Here is a 17,728-nt window from a genome sequence, read left to right as displayed (position 1 = left end):
AAGCTCCCGACAGATTTCAGTAAGAATTAGCCGTTGCTGGCCCCCGAGCTAGCATCTGAAGCCGTGGAGCCGCCAACGGCTCACCCGATGCGGCTGAGAAGCGCTAACATCCCGTCTATCGAATCGTCGTTGCATGCATGTATCTGCCGTATGTGTGTAGCTTGCCCTTTTCTGGCAACGATTGCGGCTGAAACCCGTGACCTATTGCGCCATGCAGGCAGGCAGACAGGGAACGATACAGTACCATTCTTCTAGAAAGGAAGATGCTCACGCCGACCCCACGCATGAGACACGAGGCTGTCCACCAACGCACGCTAATTGCGTGAACCTGCACGCTACCACCACTCACGACTCTCAGTCCACCAATCCACCCTCTCCGAGGTGTTCTGGAAATCTCTTCGCTCCGCGTCACCAACGACTCGGCGCCGCAGACCACCCCAATGCGGCAGCTGTGTAGGCGGGGGTTCTAGGCATCCCGTGCCGAGACGGCGTCTAGCGAGCGCGCAACCTCGGGATGCAGCTGCAGGTACAGCACAACGGGGCAACGGGGCTCGTTCGCACGATGTCAGCGCTCGCGTGGCGTGGGGCCGCATCGAGCGAGAGGGTTTCTCTTGCAGGCATCGCGGCGTTGCGGGAGGATTACAGGCGTCCGCGTCTCACCGCACATGGCGGGGTGTGTCCTTGCGCGTACCTGGCTGTCTAGCTCTCGGTGGGTGGGATAGTAGCAGGTATGTGCGTACGAGGCCTCACGGATAGGCTCGAGACGAAAGGATTCATATAGGCGAGGTGCTAGTATGGGCGCGCCTTGTATGTGTAACAGACAGAGCACGACGGTTAACTACGTCGGGAGCCAGCGGGTACTAAACGGCGCGGTCCTATCTCTGACTGTAAGAACCGTTGCTTGCCTCGATCCCCACATGCGGCGCCACCCGTAAGCCAGACCAGACTATCCTCGACTTCGATTCCTCTCCTACAGGTGCCAGACTGCCACCGAACTATGGATCCGAACAAGCACTCCCAGAATGCGGCGAACTGGCACAATGCATATTCAAGATCGACGAACTCGCCGTCAACGCCAGGCGGGACATCACAGCAATACCAGACTATAAGGCCACGGCCGCAGTCGCAACCTCAGGGACAAGCAGGCCAGCCCACTGCTACTGTGACTCAATTCCACCACTACCAACCCCCGGGGCAGCCGCAACAACCACCCACAGCAAGATATCCCATCACGGCTCCGTTCCAGGTACCACGGGTGCCGCATCCATGGCCATATGCGGGAGCGAACCGGGAGCAGTTGGGTGCAAAGGCGGGATTGACGCAAGAGCAGGGGAAAGGACAAGGCAAAGGATCGTAGGATAAGTATCTTTGGTGGAAAGATTCACGGATGTGGTGAGGTTGCTTCACGGTTGCTGCTCGTAACGGGGAGGCATATCTATGTTCTGGGCGATCGATAGCGCGGACCAACTTTCGGTCTACAGGGGACCGAATGGTCGGTACGGTCCCGAACAGCCGGCTAGATCTCACAACATGACTTGTACGCATAGATCTGAGGGGAAGACTTTGTATGATAGACAAGACGGCATTGGAGTTTCGAGGTTTAGGGGGATGGCAAGAAATTGGTTGCACGGAGCTCTCGCACTCTGACCAATGGTAAACGCATGGGAGTTGGTTGTTCGTATTACGCCAATGTATGTCATCGTCGATTGCTGGTCGAGAGTTTGCATGCAACACAAAGCCTTGCATCATGATGCATCAGAGGCGTATCGTAGTGGTTGGCGCTAAGCTTACCGCAGAGGAACCTTACCCTTTGCACGACTCTTCTGCTCGTCGTCCGCGTCCGGTGGAAATTGTACACCCATCAGGCCCATCAGGTTCCCTGCAGGCCCTGCCATGCCAACTTGGCCCTTGAACGCCTTGAGCATATTCTCTGCTAGGTTGTAGTCATCGTCCAAGACGTCGTCATCACTGTCCTCTTCGTCTACGTCTTTCTCCGGTGGCTGTTCGACCTTCGCTTTACCCTTGCCTTTTGCTGACGTGATCTGTTGGATCGCTTGGCTCTTGGCACCCTGGCTCATCGAGCCCCGCTCAGGATCTAGGCTTAATGCGCCATGACCGAATAGTTCGGCCTCCATCATGTCTGAGAGTTTCTTGATCTCATCGTCTTCTTCGCGATCCGCCTCCTCCGCGAGAGCTAGCTCGCGGGCGTCGTCAGTAAGAATGGCTTTTTCAGCCGCTGATAGCGTCATGAACTTCTCGTAAGCTTTCTCGTACTCTGCGTATTCAGCATCCGCTTCCTCGTCCTCGTCCTCGTCCTCCTTTTCTTCGTCTACGCCCGTTGGGTTGGATGATGAGTCAGAATCCTCAGGGTCGTCCCAGGCGCGCCCCTCGGCGTCGGAGTCATTGTCCATGTCCATGGGGTCAAGACCGTGGGCGCCATCAATACCGGCTTCATCGTCCGCCAAGAATGCGTTGAAACGTTCCACCATCTTCTTCAAGTTTTGCTGGGCATCTTTGTCCCCAAAGCCTTCCTTTCCACCCTTGCCGGCTAGCTCGCGCTCGAACTCGGCGAAGTCGATGTTCAACCAAGCTTCGTCATCCTCGCGCTTGGGCCATGCCGCAATCTCAGCATCAGCTGGTAAAACGTCGTCGCCTGTGACCAGATCCTCCAGGAGTAGTTTGATCTCCCTGACTGCCGGCTTGTCCGCATAGATTTCGTGCTGGAGGAGCATTTCAAGGCCTGCTACGAGTTTCACAGCGATCTCGGCCTTCTCGGGCGCCTTGCCTTGTTTCTGGAGTTCTTTCAGGGCGGCATCATGAGCAGTGGGTGGGTCCCAGTTTTGGCCGAGGAGCTGCGCATATAAAACTTTTGTGAACCTAGTGCTGACCTCGACAAAATCTTCTGGAAAAAAATTGAGTGTCTTTTTCGATTTTTCAGGCTGTAACAGGCGTAGTACAACCGGGTCTCGTAGATAGAATGCCTCGACCGCAGGTGAGATGTACGCAGGGTTCAGGTGCAAGATGTGGGCCACCTTTCGAGGCAATTGCAGAGTCGCATGGTGCTGATTTGTGGATATCGCGTCTGGATAGCCGTTGAGGCGATGGAAGGCCTCCTTCTCTATCTTGGGATAGTGCTGGGGCCGCGCCGGGGTTTCTCGGATAATTAACAGCGCCTCGGACATGTCCAAAGGCGCCGGCGTCTGGTCCTTTGAGAGCGGTGTAACAAGAAGACGATGGTTGTTGATCCAGATCCTGTTCTCCGCAACTTCTGGGTTCAGCCAGTTTGGCAGAGCATTAGCAGCCTCGATCAACAGGAACTCGCCGTCTGAGTCGTAGATTCTGATCCAGGCGTCTTTGAACTCCTTACTTAGCTCTCGTAGCAGGTACACGATCAGCCACTCGTCAGCAACACTATCGCCATAGTTTGTCGTGCCTTTTAGAAGCCATCGCGCGTTTTCTCGCACAAGATCAAGCTTGACGGGGTCGCGTTGCCAGATGTACTCTTTCAAGAACTTCTTCTCTAGAGCAGTTAGTGCGCGCTTGAATGCTTGTAGACGCTCCCGGGTCTGCAAGTCGGAGAGCCTGGAGTCGATGACGAAGACCATGTATTCTACAACATCGTCGGGCAGCCGCTTCGGGAAGCCGTCGAAGCCTTCGCCGAACCACCTGAAGTCGTCCTGTGGGGCTGCCATGCTAGTCACGCAAGTCCTACTTTGCGCGGACTGGATGGCGGCGATGTTGGCTGCGGTGGTTGAGACGAGACGGGGTTTACAAAAATCTCGAGCGTGGCTCGCTGAGGCGGCAGTGGCGCGCGACTTGGCAGCCGCGTCCCAGGACTCAGTCGCGCCAGCCTATCTCGGTCTAGCGCAGAGGGGTGGCACGGGCCACAGCCGACGTGTTGCTGTGTTTGTTTACATCGAACGAGGCCGTGGTGAGTCTTCATCCCGCACAGCCTGCGCGCCGCGTGCCCTCCCGTCCTTTTGCTCATGAACCCGCAGGAGCATTTCTAGCATGGCGCACTTCCTCGAAACCCCGCGCACCGAGCGCGGTGACGCGACGCGCATGAGCCAGACGGGCGTCGACTTCACCGAGCTCGAATCGTTCCAGGCTCCTGCCGGCCGCGACAACCTCTTCAAACAACCGAATGGCGCCCGCACGCCGCGCAATCCCCTCGCGGCGCTGCGGAACCCCGCCGGAAAGGCCGAGTTCACACCGCTCATGAAGAGCGCAACCGCCAACCGAACGCGACAAGTCAATGGCCTGCTCAAGGGCGGCATCGCTACACCCGCGGCCCTGAAGAAGGGATTCGAGCTTGGCGGCACTCCCCTGCCCGAAGCGAGCACCATGAACGTACTTTCCAGTTCTTTCAGCGAGTCTGTCAGCCAGACCCCGGTCCCACACGCCGACTCAAGCGATGTGAGCACGCCGATGGCGCTGCGAAAGCGACCCGAAGGCGAGTTCGACGATGGCAAAGGCCTCACACTCCGGGAGCAAGAAGCTGTAAGTTTGCACCAGAGCCGCTCGTACTGCGGGCAAATCTCCCGTCACTGGCAGGGGAACTGACGACGGCCAGCGTCTCGAGCAAATTGACAAGGAGAACTTTGGTCTCAAGCTCAAGATCCACTTCTTGGAAGAGGGGCTGAAGAAAATGGGACCCGACTTCAACCGACAAACAATGGAAGAGAACGTGAACCTTAAAACAGACAAGGTTCAAATGGCGCGCGACATCCAGAAGCACATGAAGGCCCTGAAAAATTCGGAAAAGGACCTGGAATCATGCAGACAGCAGCTAAAGGAATACGCCGAGAAAGTCAAGCGACGACACGCCGACGAAGGCATGCAAGAAGAATTAGACGAATTACGACGGATCGCCGAACAGCGCGCTGCCGAGATTGAACAGCTGGAGGACAGATTGGAGGAGGCGCGCGGCGACCAGGAAGAGCTCGAAAAGGTCACATCCGAGCTGGAAAACGCACAGGCTGACCTTGCAGACCGGGACCGCCAGCTGGATGAATACGAAGACAAGATCGAGAAGCTAGAGGTGCAGGCCCGGACAAAAGGTGCTGATGACGAGGCAATGCAGGAAAAAGATCGACAATTGCAGGAGCAAGCACGCAAGATCGAAGATCTCGAAGAGCAGTTGCGCTCCCTTGAGCAGTCCGGTGGACCACAGGCGGAGGAGAAGCAACGCCAGCTCGAGGAGCAAGCGGAGCGAATCGAAGACTTGGAGGAGGAAGTAAAGACGGTGACGCGCACCAAAGACGCCGAGCTCGACACGCTGCAGGATAAGCTCGACTCTGCATCTGAAGATAAAGACCAAGAATTGCGCGAGCTCGAGCAGCAGTTGGACGACGTTGAGAAGCAGCTAGGCGAGATGGAGGACGAGAAGCGGCACGCAGTGTCCCAGCTTGAGGATCGCATACGTAGTCTCGAACGCGAGAAGGACGTCGAGACTAAGGCATTACGTCGACAGCTGGAGAATGTCAAGAGCGAAAAGCAAACCGAACTGGACGCGTTGCATGAGAGACTGCAGGTCGCTGAATCACAGGGAGACAGTCAAGTCCAGCTCGCACAGCAAGCTGCTCGCGACGCACATCAGAAAGTGCTTGATGTCACACGCGAGAAGAATGTGGAGATCCAGCTTCTCCAGGCCCGCGTCGACGATGCTGAGACCAAAGCCGATCAGCTTGATGGCTATCGCAAGCAGCTACAAGATGCGATGCAGAAAGCTACGCGCCTTCAACAGGAGTCTACATCGTACGAGCAGCAAGTGCAGCAGCTTCGTCAAGCGATTGCTCAGAAAGACCGAGATCTAGACAACCTCGAAAAGATTCGCAGGGAACGCGACGATGCCACTCAAGAGATCAACGGCCTTCGCTCAAACTTGAGCAGCAAGGACACCCAGGTTGAAGCATTGCAGAAAGCCACGCGCGAACGCGATGCCCTCTCACGACAACTGACCGATCTTCGACGCGAGCTTGACAATGTAACCCAAAACGCTGCTCAACTACGTACGGCCATGTCAGGCAAGGATAGCCAGATTGAAGCTTTGCAAAAGGTTACCCGCGAACGTGATGCTCTGTTACGCGACCTCGCAACTCTGCAAAGCTCGCTCCAGTCTAGCGAGCGCAACGCACAGAACCTCCAGAGGAAGATCGAGGCACATGAATCCACACTCCAGGAGCATAAGCAGCTGCGAAGTGAGTTGAGCGAACGCCTACGCGATCTGGAAACTGCACGACGGACAGTATCTGAACGCGACGCAGAGCTAGATGCTCTGCGAAACCATGCCGATGAACCTGGTACTCAGCTCGATGCGATGCAGGGCCTCGTACGTGAACGGGATGACGAACTCGAAGATTTGCGAGCGGAGATGAACACTCGCAAGGGTGAGGTGGAAGCCCTGCAACGACTGGCTGACGAGAGACTGGAAGCTCTGCAGTCGCTCAAGGGCCAGATGGAGCAGGAAAAGCAAGACTTGGACGACGAGATTGATGTGCTTCAAGAACAAGTAGACGAAGTCAACGACGAGAAGAATTCTCTGGAGGACAAGATATCGGTGCTGGAGTCTATGCTCCGCGACAAGGAACGTGAGCAGATCTCCCTCCAAAACGAAGCGCGAGCTGCTCAGCGCGAGCAAGGGAGTGCCATGGATGACAAGATCCGCAACCTTGAGTCTACTATCCGAGAGAAAGACGCCCAACACCGCAAGCTGCATAACGAGTTCAAGGCCTCGCAACGCGACCAAAAGTCTGTTTTCGAGCAACAGCTCCGAGACCTGCAAAGTGAGCTCCGTGATCTGCAGTCGCAGCTTCGCGAGAAGGAAAGTCAACACCGCCTCCTACAGGCTTCCACCAAAGCAGTCCAGCAGAAGGCGACGAACGAAGCGATGGACCTGGAGGCCCAGACGCAGGCTCTTGAGAAGCGCCACGTCAAAGAGATCAATGGTCTTGCGAAGCAAATTCAGTTCCTGCGCGCACGTTGTGTCCGCGCAGAAGGCTTCCGCGAATCACTCGGATATCAGAAACGGTTCTTCCTCATGATGATCGAGGTGTATAACCAATGGCATGTCCCGCACCTTCATTCACATGATGCATCTCGCTAACCTTGCCAACAGTAACCAAGAAGACCTCCACCTCATCTCCGAGATGGGCATTACGCCAGACGTCTCAATCCACTCAAAGAAGCCGACGCTCAAGGCAGCTGGTCTCGCCGTCATGGCCGCGATTCGCATGAAGAAGCTAGCCGATGGGTGGGCGGCTAATCGGAAGGTACACGCGCAGCTTGTGAAGACGCTCGAGGGAATGAGGAGGCGCAGTGGGAAGACGAGCACGCCCGGGCGGCAGCAGTTGAGCTTTGCAAGGTAGATGCTCAGGATGAGGGGGAGGGCAGTGCTTTGGGGAGGTGTTGGTCTTGATGCAGCGTATTGTTATGCATGGATTGGCGTAGAGTGCTTTCACTGGGGGTTGTTCTACTTGGGAATGGAATTGTGGTGACACGCATGTTCAGTGTTCAAAATCGTGCATCGTGTGTGAGTGACTCGCGGTCGCTCCTTCCTCTCCCTACCGCAGAAGAAGTGAGAGCGCCCAGACGCATCGAGCAGCGTCTTCGGGTAGTCAGGATAGGGAAAGAGCGTTCTTCGTATGATGAGCCGGTGCCGTCACTGACATCTGCAGATTTTAACGTTCACAATGACACTCAACAGGCAGACATTTACGAGCATTACTTTCGTCACCATTTCAACGTTTGGAGGGGTGGTTGTGGAAGCGTTTTGCAGTGTGGCTACTTGCTCAGACTTTCGATCACGCACACAACTTACTCGACATGTCCAACATGCGTGGTGAGGGGTACTTCTGGACAAAGCAGGAGCAGGGTAGGTTGTTGAGCGTGCGTGAAAGACACCGCTGGCTGGAAGTGGCCGAAAGACCGGGGCCGCATATGGCTGTGGGCAAGCTTCAATCCCGCAAGAAGTGTCTCGATTCGGGCAAGGACTTCACCACTTATGATTGGCCTTATGGCTACGAGGATCATCTTATTGCAGGAATGAAGTCACATAAGCCTACAGTCGATATCGCCAACGAATTGGATGTGCCGATAGGCCTCATCAAACAGCGCATCGAACAGCGTATGGCCCTCCACAACGCCACCGAAAAGAAAGCTGCGGATGCCGAATCCCCCCCAACAAAAAAGCGTAGATGTCTCCACCATGCTACGTCAGACGTGTTACTGGACACAAGAGCAACAAGAGAGGCCGCTTTTTCTGCATGATGTTGCGGGCGCATTCCCCTTTACCTCACTGGGATGAAGGAAGAGCAATTCTGCTACTCCAAATTGTTCGGGCGTTACCAATCCCGCTTGGTATCTCCGATGCATCAGGCGGCACTGGTCTGGCTCTACAAGGAAGGACTTTCGGAGTATGTCGCCGTTGGGGCAAGCGCTTCTAAGTAGTTTCCGTGACCCTGCTCATAAGTGTACGAGGACAGACGTGCTTCAATTCAAGTTTGGTGATCGGTACTGCAAAACCAATGACCCAAAGCCATCGAAGAATACACAGCTGCTGGGAAATTGCGTATGGAGAATTCAGCAGTCAGGTAGTGTCCCGGGCAGGTCGCTGCCTTTTGGCGGCAGCCAGATCTTTCGGGCTTAAAGTTGCATTCAGCTCAAGGCCGGTATTTCCCGTCTTTGAGGTTGTCAGTACAATCAGAAGTCTGTCAAATATGCTGTGCGCATCAAATTCATCATGCAGTGTCTGCTCGTGAAATAGTCCAAAGTACATTCGGCCGTTGTGTAAGCGTCCTCCATCTTCCGACTAATCTTTACTTTCCTGCTCTAGGGGGAGCTGAATATGCGAATACCGCACTCTAATCACAAAAAAAAAAAAAAAAAATATCTGGGCTCTGAAGTACATCTGAAGACGTTGTGGTGGTCCATTGAACAGCCGAGGCACACCGCAACTCGATCACGCCACACCGAATGTGGCGAGATACTTCAACATCACGCTAATAGTCTCGCGCACCTCTCGCGTGGAACTTAGCAATCAGTATATCCGAACATACCTCGTATATCCCGTGACTCTCGGTCGTGTACATATAAGAAGTTTTAATGTCGACGGCAGAGTTCATCAGCACGCGCATACATTGCGAACAACGTACATACAATCACAACCACTGTTCAATCTCCAAGAACACACACCGCACGAGGAGACGATCAAATACCAACAAATGAACGCCATACAACTCTCCCACCACGCCGGATCTTGCATCGGACACTGCCGCGCGCAGCGCCACGAGATGGACGTGTCCTGCCACGATGATGGAGTGGTTGAAGCTTCCACAAGTCATATTGAGCATGTGCAGGTAGAGCAGAAGGAGAAATTTGTGCTGCCGATAGCGCTGGAAGAGAGGTGGGAAGGGACATGCCATGTGCCGCTGCAGATGGATAGTAGGATAGGTAGGTGATGGGTGCGTGTCGGATATGGGATGGTGCTGATTTGTAGCAGATTCGAAATGAATGGGGATTTGGAAAGGAATGGGCTTGATGATTATGAGAGGGGAGGTTGAAGAGCGACGCGTCATATTTGTTGTACTTTTATCTTCTGGTGCATTGATGTAATATGCCCGCAAACGCCATACCCCACGAACGAGGAATTAAGCATGCGAGAGCGTTAGCTAGAATAATGCTGAATCTTCAATAGGCTATTGGAGTCTCTGCTATAGGCCGAACTGTTCGAAGCTGCGATGTTCTTATGCCGAAACGTTTGCACCAGCTCCACACACCAGTCAAGAAATGCCTGCAGTCGTCCATGGCCTGTCAATCTGCTTTGCTAGATGTGATCCGCAGCGATCAAATATCGAATGGTTTCGCTTTGGTTTTGAACATGTTCATGACCCCCAAGCTCTCATCAGAGCCTCGGTCTTGGTATAAAAAACAGCGTGCTCATTTGTGCAAGCGTAGGCCAGCATTGCGACGGGCAGTCTAGCCACACGCACTGACTCCAGCCGCGTAAACATGACCGGGTGCCGGGTTGTGGCGTGAGTGGGGTCGGACGGGACGAGTGGCTGGAGGTACCTGATCTGGTAATAATGCCTCGAAGATCATACAAGAGGTACCGTCACTTTCAAGCACGTCAGACAGCGTCAAAAATTACTGAATTTTTGCCAGTCATGTGAGACTGGTAGGAAGAGGATGGTGCACTGGTCGGCCTCGCCATATTACACGCATTGCTCCTTATATCCACCACTTCCAGCGACGATGGGGAATGTCTTCGAAGGCTCGCAGCCACACAAACAACGAGTTCGTTCTGCATGAGATACGCCTCAATGCGCTGGACGTGTGGAGTGGGGGCTGCCGACAGCGCTTGCCGTCCACTCCTGCGGGACTTCCCAAGACCCAAGCGGCTTGTCCGTCCTTGACCTCTCTCAGCAGTCGCGGAGTTGTTCTTCACGCTTGACGGTGTCTCGGGAACTGTTTGAGGGCGCCGATGCCATTGCAGCGCAGCCGTCGCATAGCCAAGCATAAAACCCTACCGAGACGCGAGCACAGACCGCCCCGTTTTGCACGTGACGGGCTGTGGAACTCACAGTCCAGATGGCGGATCTACCCCCTGCAGCGAACCGCCGCCGCGTCCACCAATGACTCGCGAGCCCATGTGCCCGCGTCGTGGAGCTCCACGACGGTCAAAATCCCCTCTGCTCGCAGGCTGGTTCCACAACGTCGGTTGACTTTTCTTCTCCACCGCCGATATAGCGCATACGACTACGTGGACTCGACGAGAGAGGATTGTGCTGCTGGAACGACCACTCTGCTTGGCAGCGCTGTAGGTCTAGTGTCGTGCTACGATACGACTCCACATGGCCGCCATGCACGAGAAGAAACTCTCGGTCATGTCCAATGGCAGCGAGGACTTCTCCGTGCAGCGCCAGAGCATGCTCCTCCGCGAGCTCGAGATGCTGCTAGATCTGAACCCCCGGGAACTGAGCTCCAACCTGCTGGCGCTGCCCCGAGAATTGCGGAACCGGATATACGACTTTGCGCTCCCGGAAATCACGAATGGGCACCGCCCCGAGCTGCACACCTGTCTGTGGGGAGCAGACATGGTGCACGAACCGTGGCGACACGACATCTTCGGGTACGGGTACGGCGTCCCCAAGAAGCACAGGTTTCATCCGCACCTGCAGATGATCAACCGCCAGCTGCGCACCGAGATGCTGGCGCGGTACTTCCGCCGCAGCAAGCTCACGCTGCACGCGGAGCTGCGCAACTCGCAGAACAACAACGGCCACTTCGAGCACAGCCCCCACATCCTGCGGCTGCCCATGCTCAAATTCGTCACGCACATCCGGTTCTACGTGGAGTGGAATTACACGGTGCTCTCCAAGAACGATCGCATCGACGACCAGATCCGCATCGCGAAGGACCTTATGGCGACCATGGACACGCTGCTGACCTCCCTCGAAGCCGTCGAGAACATCGAGTTATCCGTACTCTTCTTCTGGAAACTGCGCTCGGGGAAGCACTACATGCTGTCCATGCAGGACCTGTTCGACCTCGAGGACGTGTTCAAACGCCACGCAGAGTCGCGCTGGCTGCGCATCCTGCGCTCCAACAACTCCACCGTGACGTCGCCCAACCCTTCTGCGGGGGTAGGGTACAAGTTGTCGTCCGAGGACAAGGGGACGGACCAGTCAGGCGGAATGGAGATCTTCGTGAGCCAGGATCTGGAAGAGGCGATGCGGAGCAAGCGCAAGAGCATGATTGACTTTTACGGGAACTATGGAATTTCAGATCCGCTGCCGCATCCGGCGTATGAGCATGGGAAGATGATATGAGGGAGATGGGACGGAGCGGCGCAGCAGGCGACGGTGGATCGAGTGTGGGTGGCTTGGACGATTGGACAAGTTTCGGGGGGGGGGGGTATTACGGCGAGAAGCCTTTGTGCCGTCTGCAAAACGAGACCAAGGACAAGTCCTGTCATGAGGCGCGCTTGGCCGCTTTTCTTTGGCGCTTCAATCGTCTTCAACTGCACGAGAATGCGACGCTGCAGAGGTCGTGCATGCGCCCCGAATGCCAGACTCGTTCAACCATGGAATGTCCAAAGTACCACCACCAACAAACTGAAAGACGACGCCTGGGGTCCTCGATCAGGATACACGAACCCGCCGAGAGCATCACGAGAGAAAAGATCTTAGCATCATAATGAACACACAGCACCAACACAGGGGGCATCATGTGGCGCGGAGGCTTCGTTCCGGTCACAATGCCTATATGACTAGCTAGGCTAGATGCCATGGGAGAAGTTGGGGGAGTGGTTGATCGGCGTCACATCGTCATATATAGCAACACGGGAAGGCAAACGTTGAGGCGGGACCAGAAGCAACAAGCAAGGCTGCAATGCAGGAATCTTGAATAGCATGGGGGAACACAAGGGAGATGAGATAGAGAAATCCCACAAAGCTGAAGGCAGTGATCATTTGAATTTTGCTTATGGGTTGGTGGTAAGTCGTGAGCGAGCTGGGTGCAGCTTCCGGCGTGGAATCCGACCCACTCCCACCCTTGTCCCGCTGTCTCTCCCTCACAAACCTCGCGCCAAATCTTCCTCTCTCGCCGCCCCCATACCACAGTACGCACTTCAGCCTATCCTGCTGCGTTCATTCCTGCTTTGCCCACTTCCACTCCCCACACTCAAAGTTTGCATAGCACCGAAACTCATTGCTCAGCCCCTTCGCATGCCTTACCTCAAAGTCCGTCGTGCGCACGCCGACCTTGGCGTACAGCTTCGTGATGAGCGACTCCATGCGCTCGCCCGTGCAGGCGATGAGCTTGACGCCTGCGGAGCCGGGGATCCAGGAGCGAGAGAGCCAGCGGACGGTCAGGGCGGCTGGTAATCGATCAGTGTCACTCCTTCATAGATCTCGCTGGGGAATTGACACTGGCGGGAGAAGGGTACCTTTTGTCTGGCAGTCCTCGCTCAAGAACGGAGGATCCACGATGATGGCGTCGAAGCTACCTTTCAGCTCGGCGGGCAGCTTGAGCGGCGCTTCGAAGTCGTAGGGCACAAATTCTTTGAAGACATTGAAGCGCGTGTCATACTCGAGGAGGGTCAGGTGGGGCTTTGCCGTGTATGCGGCTGATGTCTGGTTTTCTTAGCCTGCTAGCAATGAAAAGAAGGGATGGGTGGGGAGTTGTACGAGCAGGTTCTTTAGCTGAATGAACGTACTCGGCGCCGACACGACCGCTATCCGCGTATCGTCCGTAGCACCATCGAGCAGTTGTCGTGCAAGCGTCGTCGCCGTCTCGTCGCTGTACTGCTCCCAAATCAATAAGCACACACCCACACATGTACTGCTAGATGAGACCCCCACGCACCCAGAACTGACTCGCATTCCAGTCTTCCGTAAACGCCTCCATGCTCAGCTTCCCCGCAAACTCGTCCTCAGCCTGCGTCTTCAAGTCCTCAAACTGCTTCGCGCGCGCATCGCGCTCGCCGTAAAACTCTTTCAGCGCGTCGAGCGCGCCGGAGGAGAGCTGTCTTTCCTTGAGCTGCTTAGTTGCGCGCCTCTCTTTTGCTCTCTTCTCAAACAAAGGATGGAAGGGCGGGGGGACCTACATCGGGCCGTCATCGTCTGAGTCTGCCATGTCGCTGCGCCAGTGTATACACACGTGCTGAGAGGACGGAAATGCGGGGTGCCCGAAACGCGATAGCCCGCGCCCACGAAAGTGCCCCTCGGTGGGCTGCTTATCGATAAGGACGTGCGAACCTCGGCCGGGGCGGAGGGTGCAGCGGGTGAGACAAACATGCGCCTGCCATGGCGATTGCGTGCTCACTCCTCGCTGCACCGCCTGTCCTCCACGATGGTAGAGCCGCTCGCCGACCTCCCGAAAGTCGAGAAGCTGAGTAGCCGCGTGATTCGCGTGCTGGGCGGGAATCCGAGCAAGGTACGTTCGTTGGTGCGCATGGTAGGCTGGGCCACGCTGACAGGGCACAGTTCACGCTGCAAGGTGCGTGATAGTTTACTTCTCTCCAGCGTGGGGTACAAATTTAAACGAAAGGTTTTATGTAGGCACGAACACATACATCGTCGGCTCGGGCGCGCGCCGCATTCTCATCGACACCGGCGAGGGCAAGCCCGAATGGCTCGCGAGCCTCAAGCGCGTGCTCGCCGATGAACGCATCACACTCTCGCACGCGTTGATCTCCCACTGGCATCACGACCACACGCAGGGCGTGCCCGACCTCCTCGCCGTCTCCCCCTCCACCGCCGTCCACAAGCGCGACCCCCAGCCCGGCTGGCACGACATCACCGATGGGCAAACCTTCACCGCCGACGGTGCCACGCTGCGCGCGTACTTCTGCCCCGGCCACACGAACGACCACATGGCCTTCGTGCTCGAGGAGGAAGACGCCATGTTCACGGCGGACAACGTGCTGGGGCAGGGCACCGCCGTGTTCGAGGATCTCGCCGTCTACATGACCTCCCTAGAAGGGATGGCTACACAGTTCACGGGGCGCGCGTATCCTGGACACGGGCCGGTCATCTCCGACGGCCCAGCAAAGGTGCGCGAGTACATTGCGCACCGGCGGCAGCGCGAGAAGCAGGTGCTGGATGTACTTGGGTCTGAGGCGCGCGAGGGCGGGTGGACGGCGATGGAGATTGTAAAGGTCATCTACAAGAACTATCCCGAGAGCTTGTGGGAGCCTGCGAAGGCGGGGGTATTGCAGATCCTAAGGAAGTTGGAGGGGGAGGGGAAGGTGGTGAGGGAGGGGGAGGGGTGGAAGGTTGGCGGGTCGGGGAAGGCGGCGTTGTAGTTTGGGGAGGGCTGAGGCCCCACATAGACTTATGACCAATGCATGAGATAGAGCTAGCTGCCCCGCTTCATCTGTGACGCACACCAGCGATGACCAGTCCAACCCTCATTGTTCCTTTTGCTATAACCTATATATTTTATAAAATTTCGAACAATGACATCAGATCATACGAAAAACCACCTCGAATTCGTAGGATCTTCGTGACGTCGCGGTGTCAGAGTGGTTAATGAGTTAGACTTGAATTATCCAATTCAGCTATCTAATGCCTTCGGGCGCGCAAGTTCGAATCTTGTCCGCGACGATTTGTCTTTTTGCGATACGGTGCCCCCCTCTCAGGTGCTTCCTTCCTCTTGCAACGATTTTTTTTTGCATCACACGTCTGCATGCAACATTTGCTGGCGCACGCACACGTTAACGTAGCCTGCCTGTATCACGCGTACTGCTTCGATGAGCCAGGGGGTCGCCACTCCTGGTTCTTACTTTTGCTCCTTTTCTCCATGCATTGCGCCCTCTACTCGAGTTGCACCCACTGAACTCCCGGCGCTACCCAAACCTGCATCCTAACATTCCCCGCCGGCGACTTTTCAAGATCCCGGTCGGCACAAGTACTGTATCCTCGACACAGCCAGCCGAACCACCGAGATGTCGGTCTTCGGCCGTCGGCCGTCGGAGACTTGGCCAGTAAGCGCGAATTATACCTGGCGCGTCGCGAAGACCATATGTGTGTACCAGTGCGTGCGAGCAAGCAGGCGGGTGGTCGCCGCAAGGCCAGGCACCAGACTTGACGCTCTCACACATGAAGACCACTTCACGCATGGAGTTAAATGGCGTGACTAGTTGCATATTGGTGGTAGTAGTATTGGTATTGATTGGTATTGCAGAACTGCACATGTTGAATTTGGCAGCTGGCTATCTAGCACCTCGCACAAGGCGTATCCAACGCCCCATCCCCAATCAAATGCGGGGAGGGAGTATCAGCAATCGCTCATTTCATTCCGTCATTTCAATCCATCCCAATCAGCCAGCCCAAACCAAAGTCTCATGTTGAACTTTTCGTAACACCGTGATCTAAACGCCAAGAAAAAAAAAAGTGTGAATTATAAGTAGTCATACAAATGCAGAAAGGTCGTCGCTTAGATGGGGAGCGGGAAGGTGACGGCCCAGGCGGCAATCTCCTTCTTGAGGCTGTTGATCTCGTCGACGGAGCCGGACGCGACCTTGGCCTTGAAGTCCTTGAGCTTGTTGGCCTCTTTGGGGAGCTCGCCCTGGATCTTCTGCGTGAGCTTGATGACGGTGTCGACGTAGCCGGCGATGCGCCTGAAGTCCTCCTCGCCGAGACCGCGCGAGGTCATGGCCGGGGCACCGATGCGGATACCCATGGGGGTGAGAGCGGACTGGTCGCCGGGGGTTGTGTTCTTGTTGCAGGTAATGTTGACCTGCTCGAGGACAGCCTCGACACGGGCGCCATCGAGCTTGATGGGCTTGAGGTCGATCAGCACCATGTGGTTGTCGGTGCCACCGGTGACGAGCGTGTAGCCGAGCTCCTTGAAGGCAACCTCGAGTGCCTTCGCGTTGTTGATGACCTGCTTCTGGTAGGCCTTGAACTCGTCGGTCTGGGCCTGCTTGAGGGCCACGGCGAGGGCGGTGATGGTGTGGTTGTGGGGTCCACCCTGGTGGCCGGGGAAGACGGAGAAGTTGATGGGGCCCTCAAGGTCGTAGAGGGTCTCCTTGCCGGTCTTTGCGTCGGTCTTGCGCACGCCCTTGCGGAAGAAGATCATGGCACCGCGGGGGCCACGGAGTGACTTGTGGGTGGTGGTGGTGACGATGTCGCAGTAGGGGAAGGGAGACTTGTTCACACCGGCGGCAATCAGACCGGAGATGTGCGCCATGTCCATGAGGAGGTAGGCACCGACCTTGTCGGCAATCTCGCGCATGCGGGCGTAGTCGATCTCGCGGCAGTAGGCAGAGGTTCCGGCGACGAGCACCTTGGGGCGGTACATGAGGGCATTCTGCTCGAGCTGGTCGTAGTCGATGAGGCCAGTCTTGAGGTCAACGCGGTAGGGGAAGGTCTCGAAGTAGGTGGAGACAGCCGAGATCCTGGACGTGGTCAGCATGGTACTCGCAATTGCTCGCAAAGGAGTCAGCTTACTTCCTCTGGGGGGTCTGGTAACCGTGAGACAAGTGACCGCCGTGGGGCAGGTCCAAGCCCATGAGCCTGTCGTGAGGCCTCATGATGGCCTGGTACGCCTGCAGGTTGGCTGGGCTGCCGCTCAAGCACTGCACGTTCACACCCCACTTCTCCGAGTCGAGACCGAACGCCTCCAGAGCACGCTTCTGGCAAAGCAGCTCAATCTCGTCAATGTGCTGGTTGCCACCGTAGTAGCGGGCTCCGGGGTAACCCTCAGAGTACTTGTTGGACATGGCCGAGCCAAGGGCATCAAAGACGGCGCGGGAAGTGACATTCTCGGAGGCGATGAGCAGGATGGACTCGCGCTGGCGCTGGAACTCTTTTTTCTGCGCCAATCAGTATTTGCAAAGACAATGGGAGACTATGAGACGTACCATAATCTCATCGACGGCAGGGTCCAGCTCGACCAAGTTCTTGTGCATCAACTGTCGTGAGTCAGTATGCTTTGTCCTCGCAGGCGATTGTGCGGGGCGGGGCACATACGTCCTTGTGGGACTCGGAGAGGGCGTAGGTAGCCATGATGAGCGAATTGGTTGGGACGAAAGAAACTGGGTATCAAGCGTAAGACGAAAGGATGCTGGAGAAGTCTGCGTCAGGTTCCAGCGGAGGGTTTGCTATTTGAACGCATGCACCAGCGCGAGACCAACTGGACTTTTTTGCGAGGGGCAGTCGCGCTAGGCGACATGCGGCATGGCGTGCACTAGTGTACCCCGACACTCGGAGCCCGACCCGGG

The 17,728-nt window shown here is 56.2% G+C and overlaps 5 protein-coding genes and 1 non-coding gene across 6 annotated transcripts; 3 read left to right on the top strand and 3 right to left on the bottom strand.

Annotated features, from left to right (window-relative positions):
- Positions 1 to 1,673: 1,673 nt before the first annotated feature.
- On the bottom strand, positions 1,674 to 3,759 carry CC84DRAFT_1158784 (SGT1 family protein-like protein Sgt1). Its single transcript, XM_018177069.1, has one exon. It carries the CDS (start codon positions 3,690 to 3,692, stop codon positions 1,788 to 1,790), a length of 1,905 nt encoding a protein of 634 aa, XP_018041548.1. The 5' UTR covers positions 3,693 to 3,759; the 3' UTR covers positions 1,674 to 1,787.
- A 7,100-nt stretch (positions 3,760 to 10,859) lies between these two features.
- CC84DRAFT_1078508 (uncharacterized protein) lies at positions 10,860 to 11,828 on the top strand (the record flags this gene model as incomplete). Its single annotated transcript, XM_018173802.1, has 1 exon — positions 10,860 to 11,828. One exon carries the CDS (start codon positions 10,860 to 10,862, stop codon positions 11,826 to 11,828), a length of 969 nt encoding a protein of 322 aa, XP_018041547.1.
- Positions 11,829 to 12,473: 645 nt separating this feature from the next.
- CC84DRAFT_1158782 (uncharacterized protein) lies at positions 12,474 to 13,677 on the bottom strand. Its single transcript, XM_018177068.1, has 5 exons — positions 13,607 to 13,677; positions 13,366 to 13,528; positions 13,188 to 13,304; positions 12,947 to 13,133; positions 12,474 to 12,877 (listed from the first exon to the last, which is right to left on the bottom strand). Exons 1-5 carry the CDS (start codon positions 13,633 to 13,635, stop codon positions 12,648 to 12,650), a joined length of 726 nt encoding a protein of 241 aa, XP_018041546.1. The 5' UTR covers positions 13,636 to 13,677; the 3' UTR covers positions 12,474 to 12,647.
- Positions 13,678 to 13,851: 174 nt separating this feature from the next.
- Positions 13,852 to 14,806, top strand: CC84DRAFT_1210851 (Metallo-hydrolase/oxidoreductase; the record flags this gene model as incomplete). The annotated part of the gene is made up of 3 exons (XM_018182327.1): positions 13,852 to 13,935; positions 13,986 to 13,998; positions 14,061 to 14,806. 3 exons carry the CDS (start codon positions 13,852 to 13,854, stop codon positions 14,804 to 14,806), a joined length of 843 nt encoding a protein of 280 aa, XP_018041545.1.
- Positions 14,807 to 15,011: 205 nt separating this feature from the next.
- On the top strand, positions 15,012 to 15,107 carry CC84DRAFT_t15. Its single transcript has one exon. It is a non-coding gene; the product is annotated as a tRNA-Ser (tRNA).
- A 549-nt stretch (positions 15,108 to 15,656) lies between these two features.
- Positions 15,657 to 17,550, bottom strand: CC84DRAFT_1106463 (glycine hydroxymethyltransferase). The gene is made up of 4 exons (XM_018175146.1): positions 17,478 to 17,550; positions 17,369 to 17,419; positions 16,956 to 17,320; positions 15,657 to 16,903 (listed from the first exon to the last, which is right to left on the bottom strand). The coding sequence occupies exons 1-4, from the start codon at positions 17,511 to 17,513 to the stop codon at positions 15,940 to 15,942; spliced, it is 1,416 nt and encodes a 471-aa protein (XP_018041544.1). The 5' UTR covers positions 17,514 to 17,550; the 3' UTR covers positions 15,657 to 15,939.
- Between the last annotated feature and the right edge of the window lie 178 nt (positions 17,551 to 17,728).

This window comes from Paraphaeosphaeria sporulosa (genome assembly GCF_001642045.1).
Source record: "Paraphaeosphaeria sporulosa strain AP3s5-JAC2a unplaced genomic scaffold CC84scaffold_1, whole genome shotgun sequence".
In the NCBI taxonomy this organism is placed as follows: domain Eukaryota; kingdom Fungi; phylum Ascomycota; class Dothideomycetes; order Pleosporales; family Didymosphaeriaceae; genus Paraphaeosphaeria; species Paraphaeosphaeria sporulosa.
Note: the sequence above shows the minus strand (reverse complement) of the source record. Positions and strands in the feature narration are given on the sequence as shown.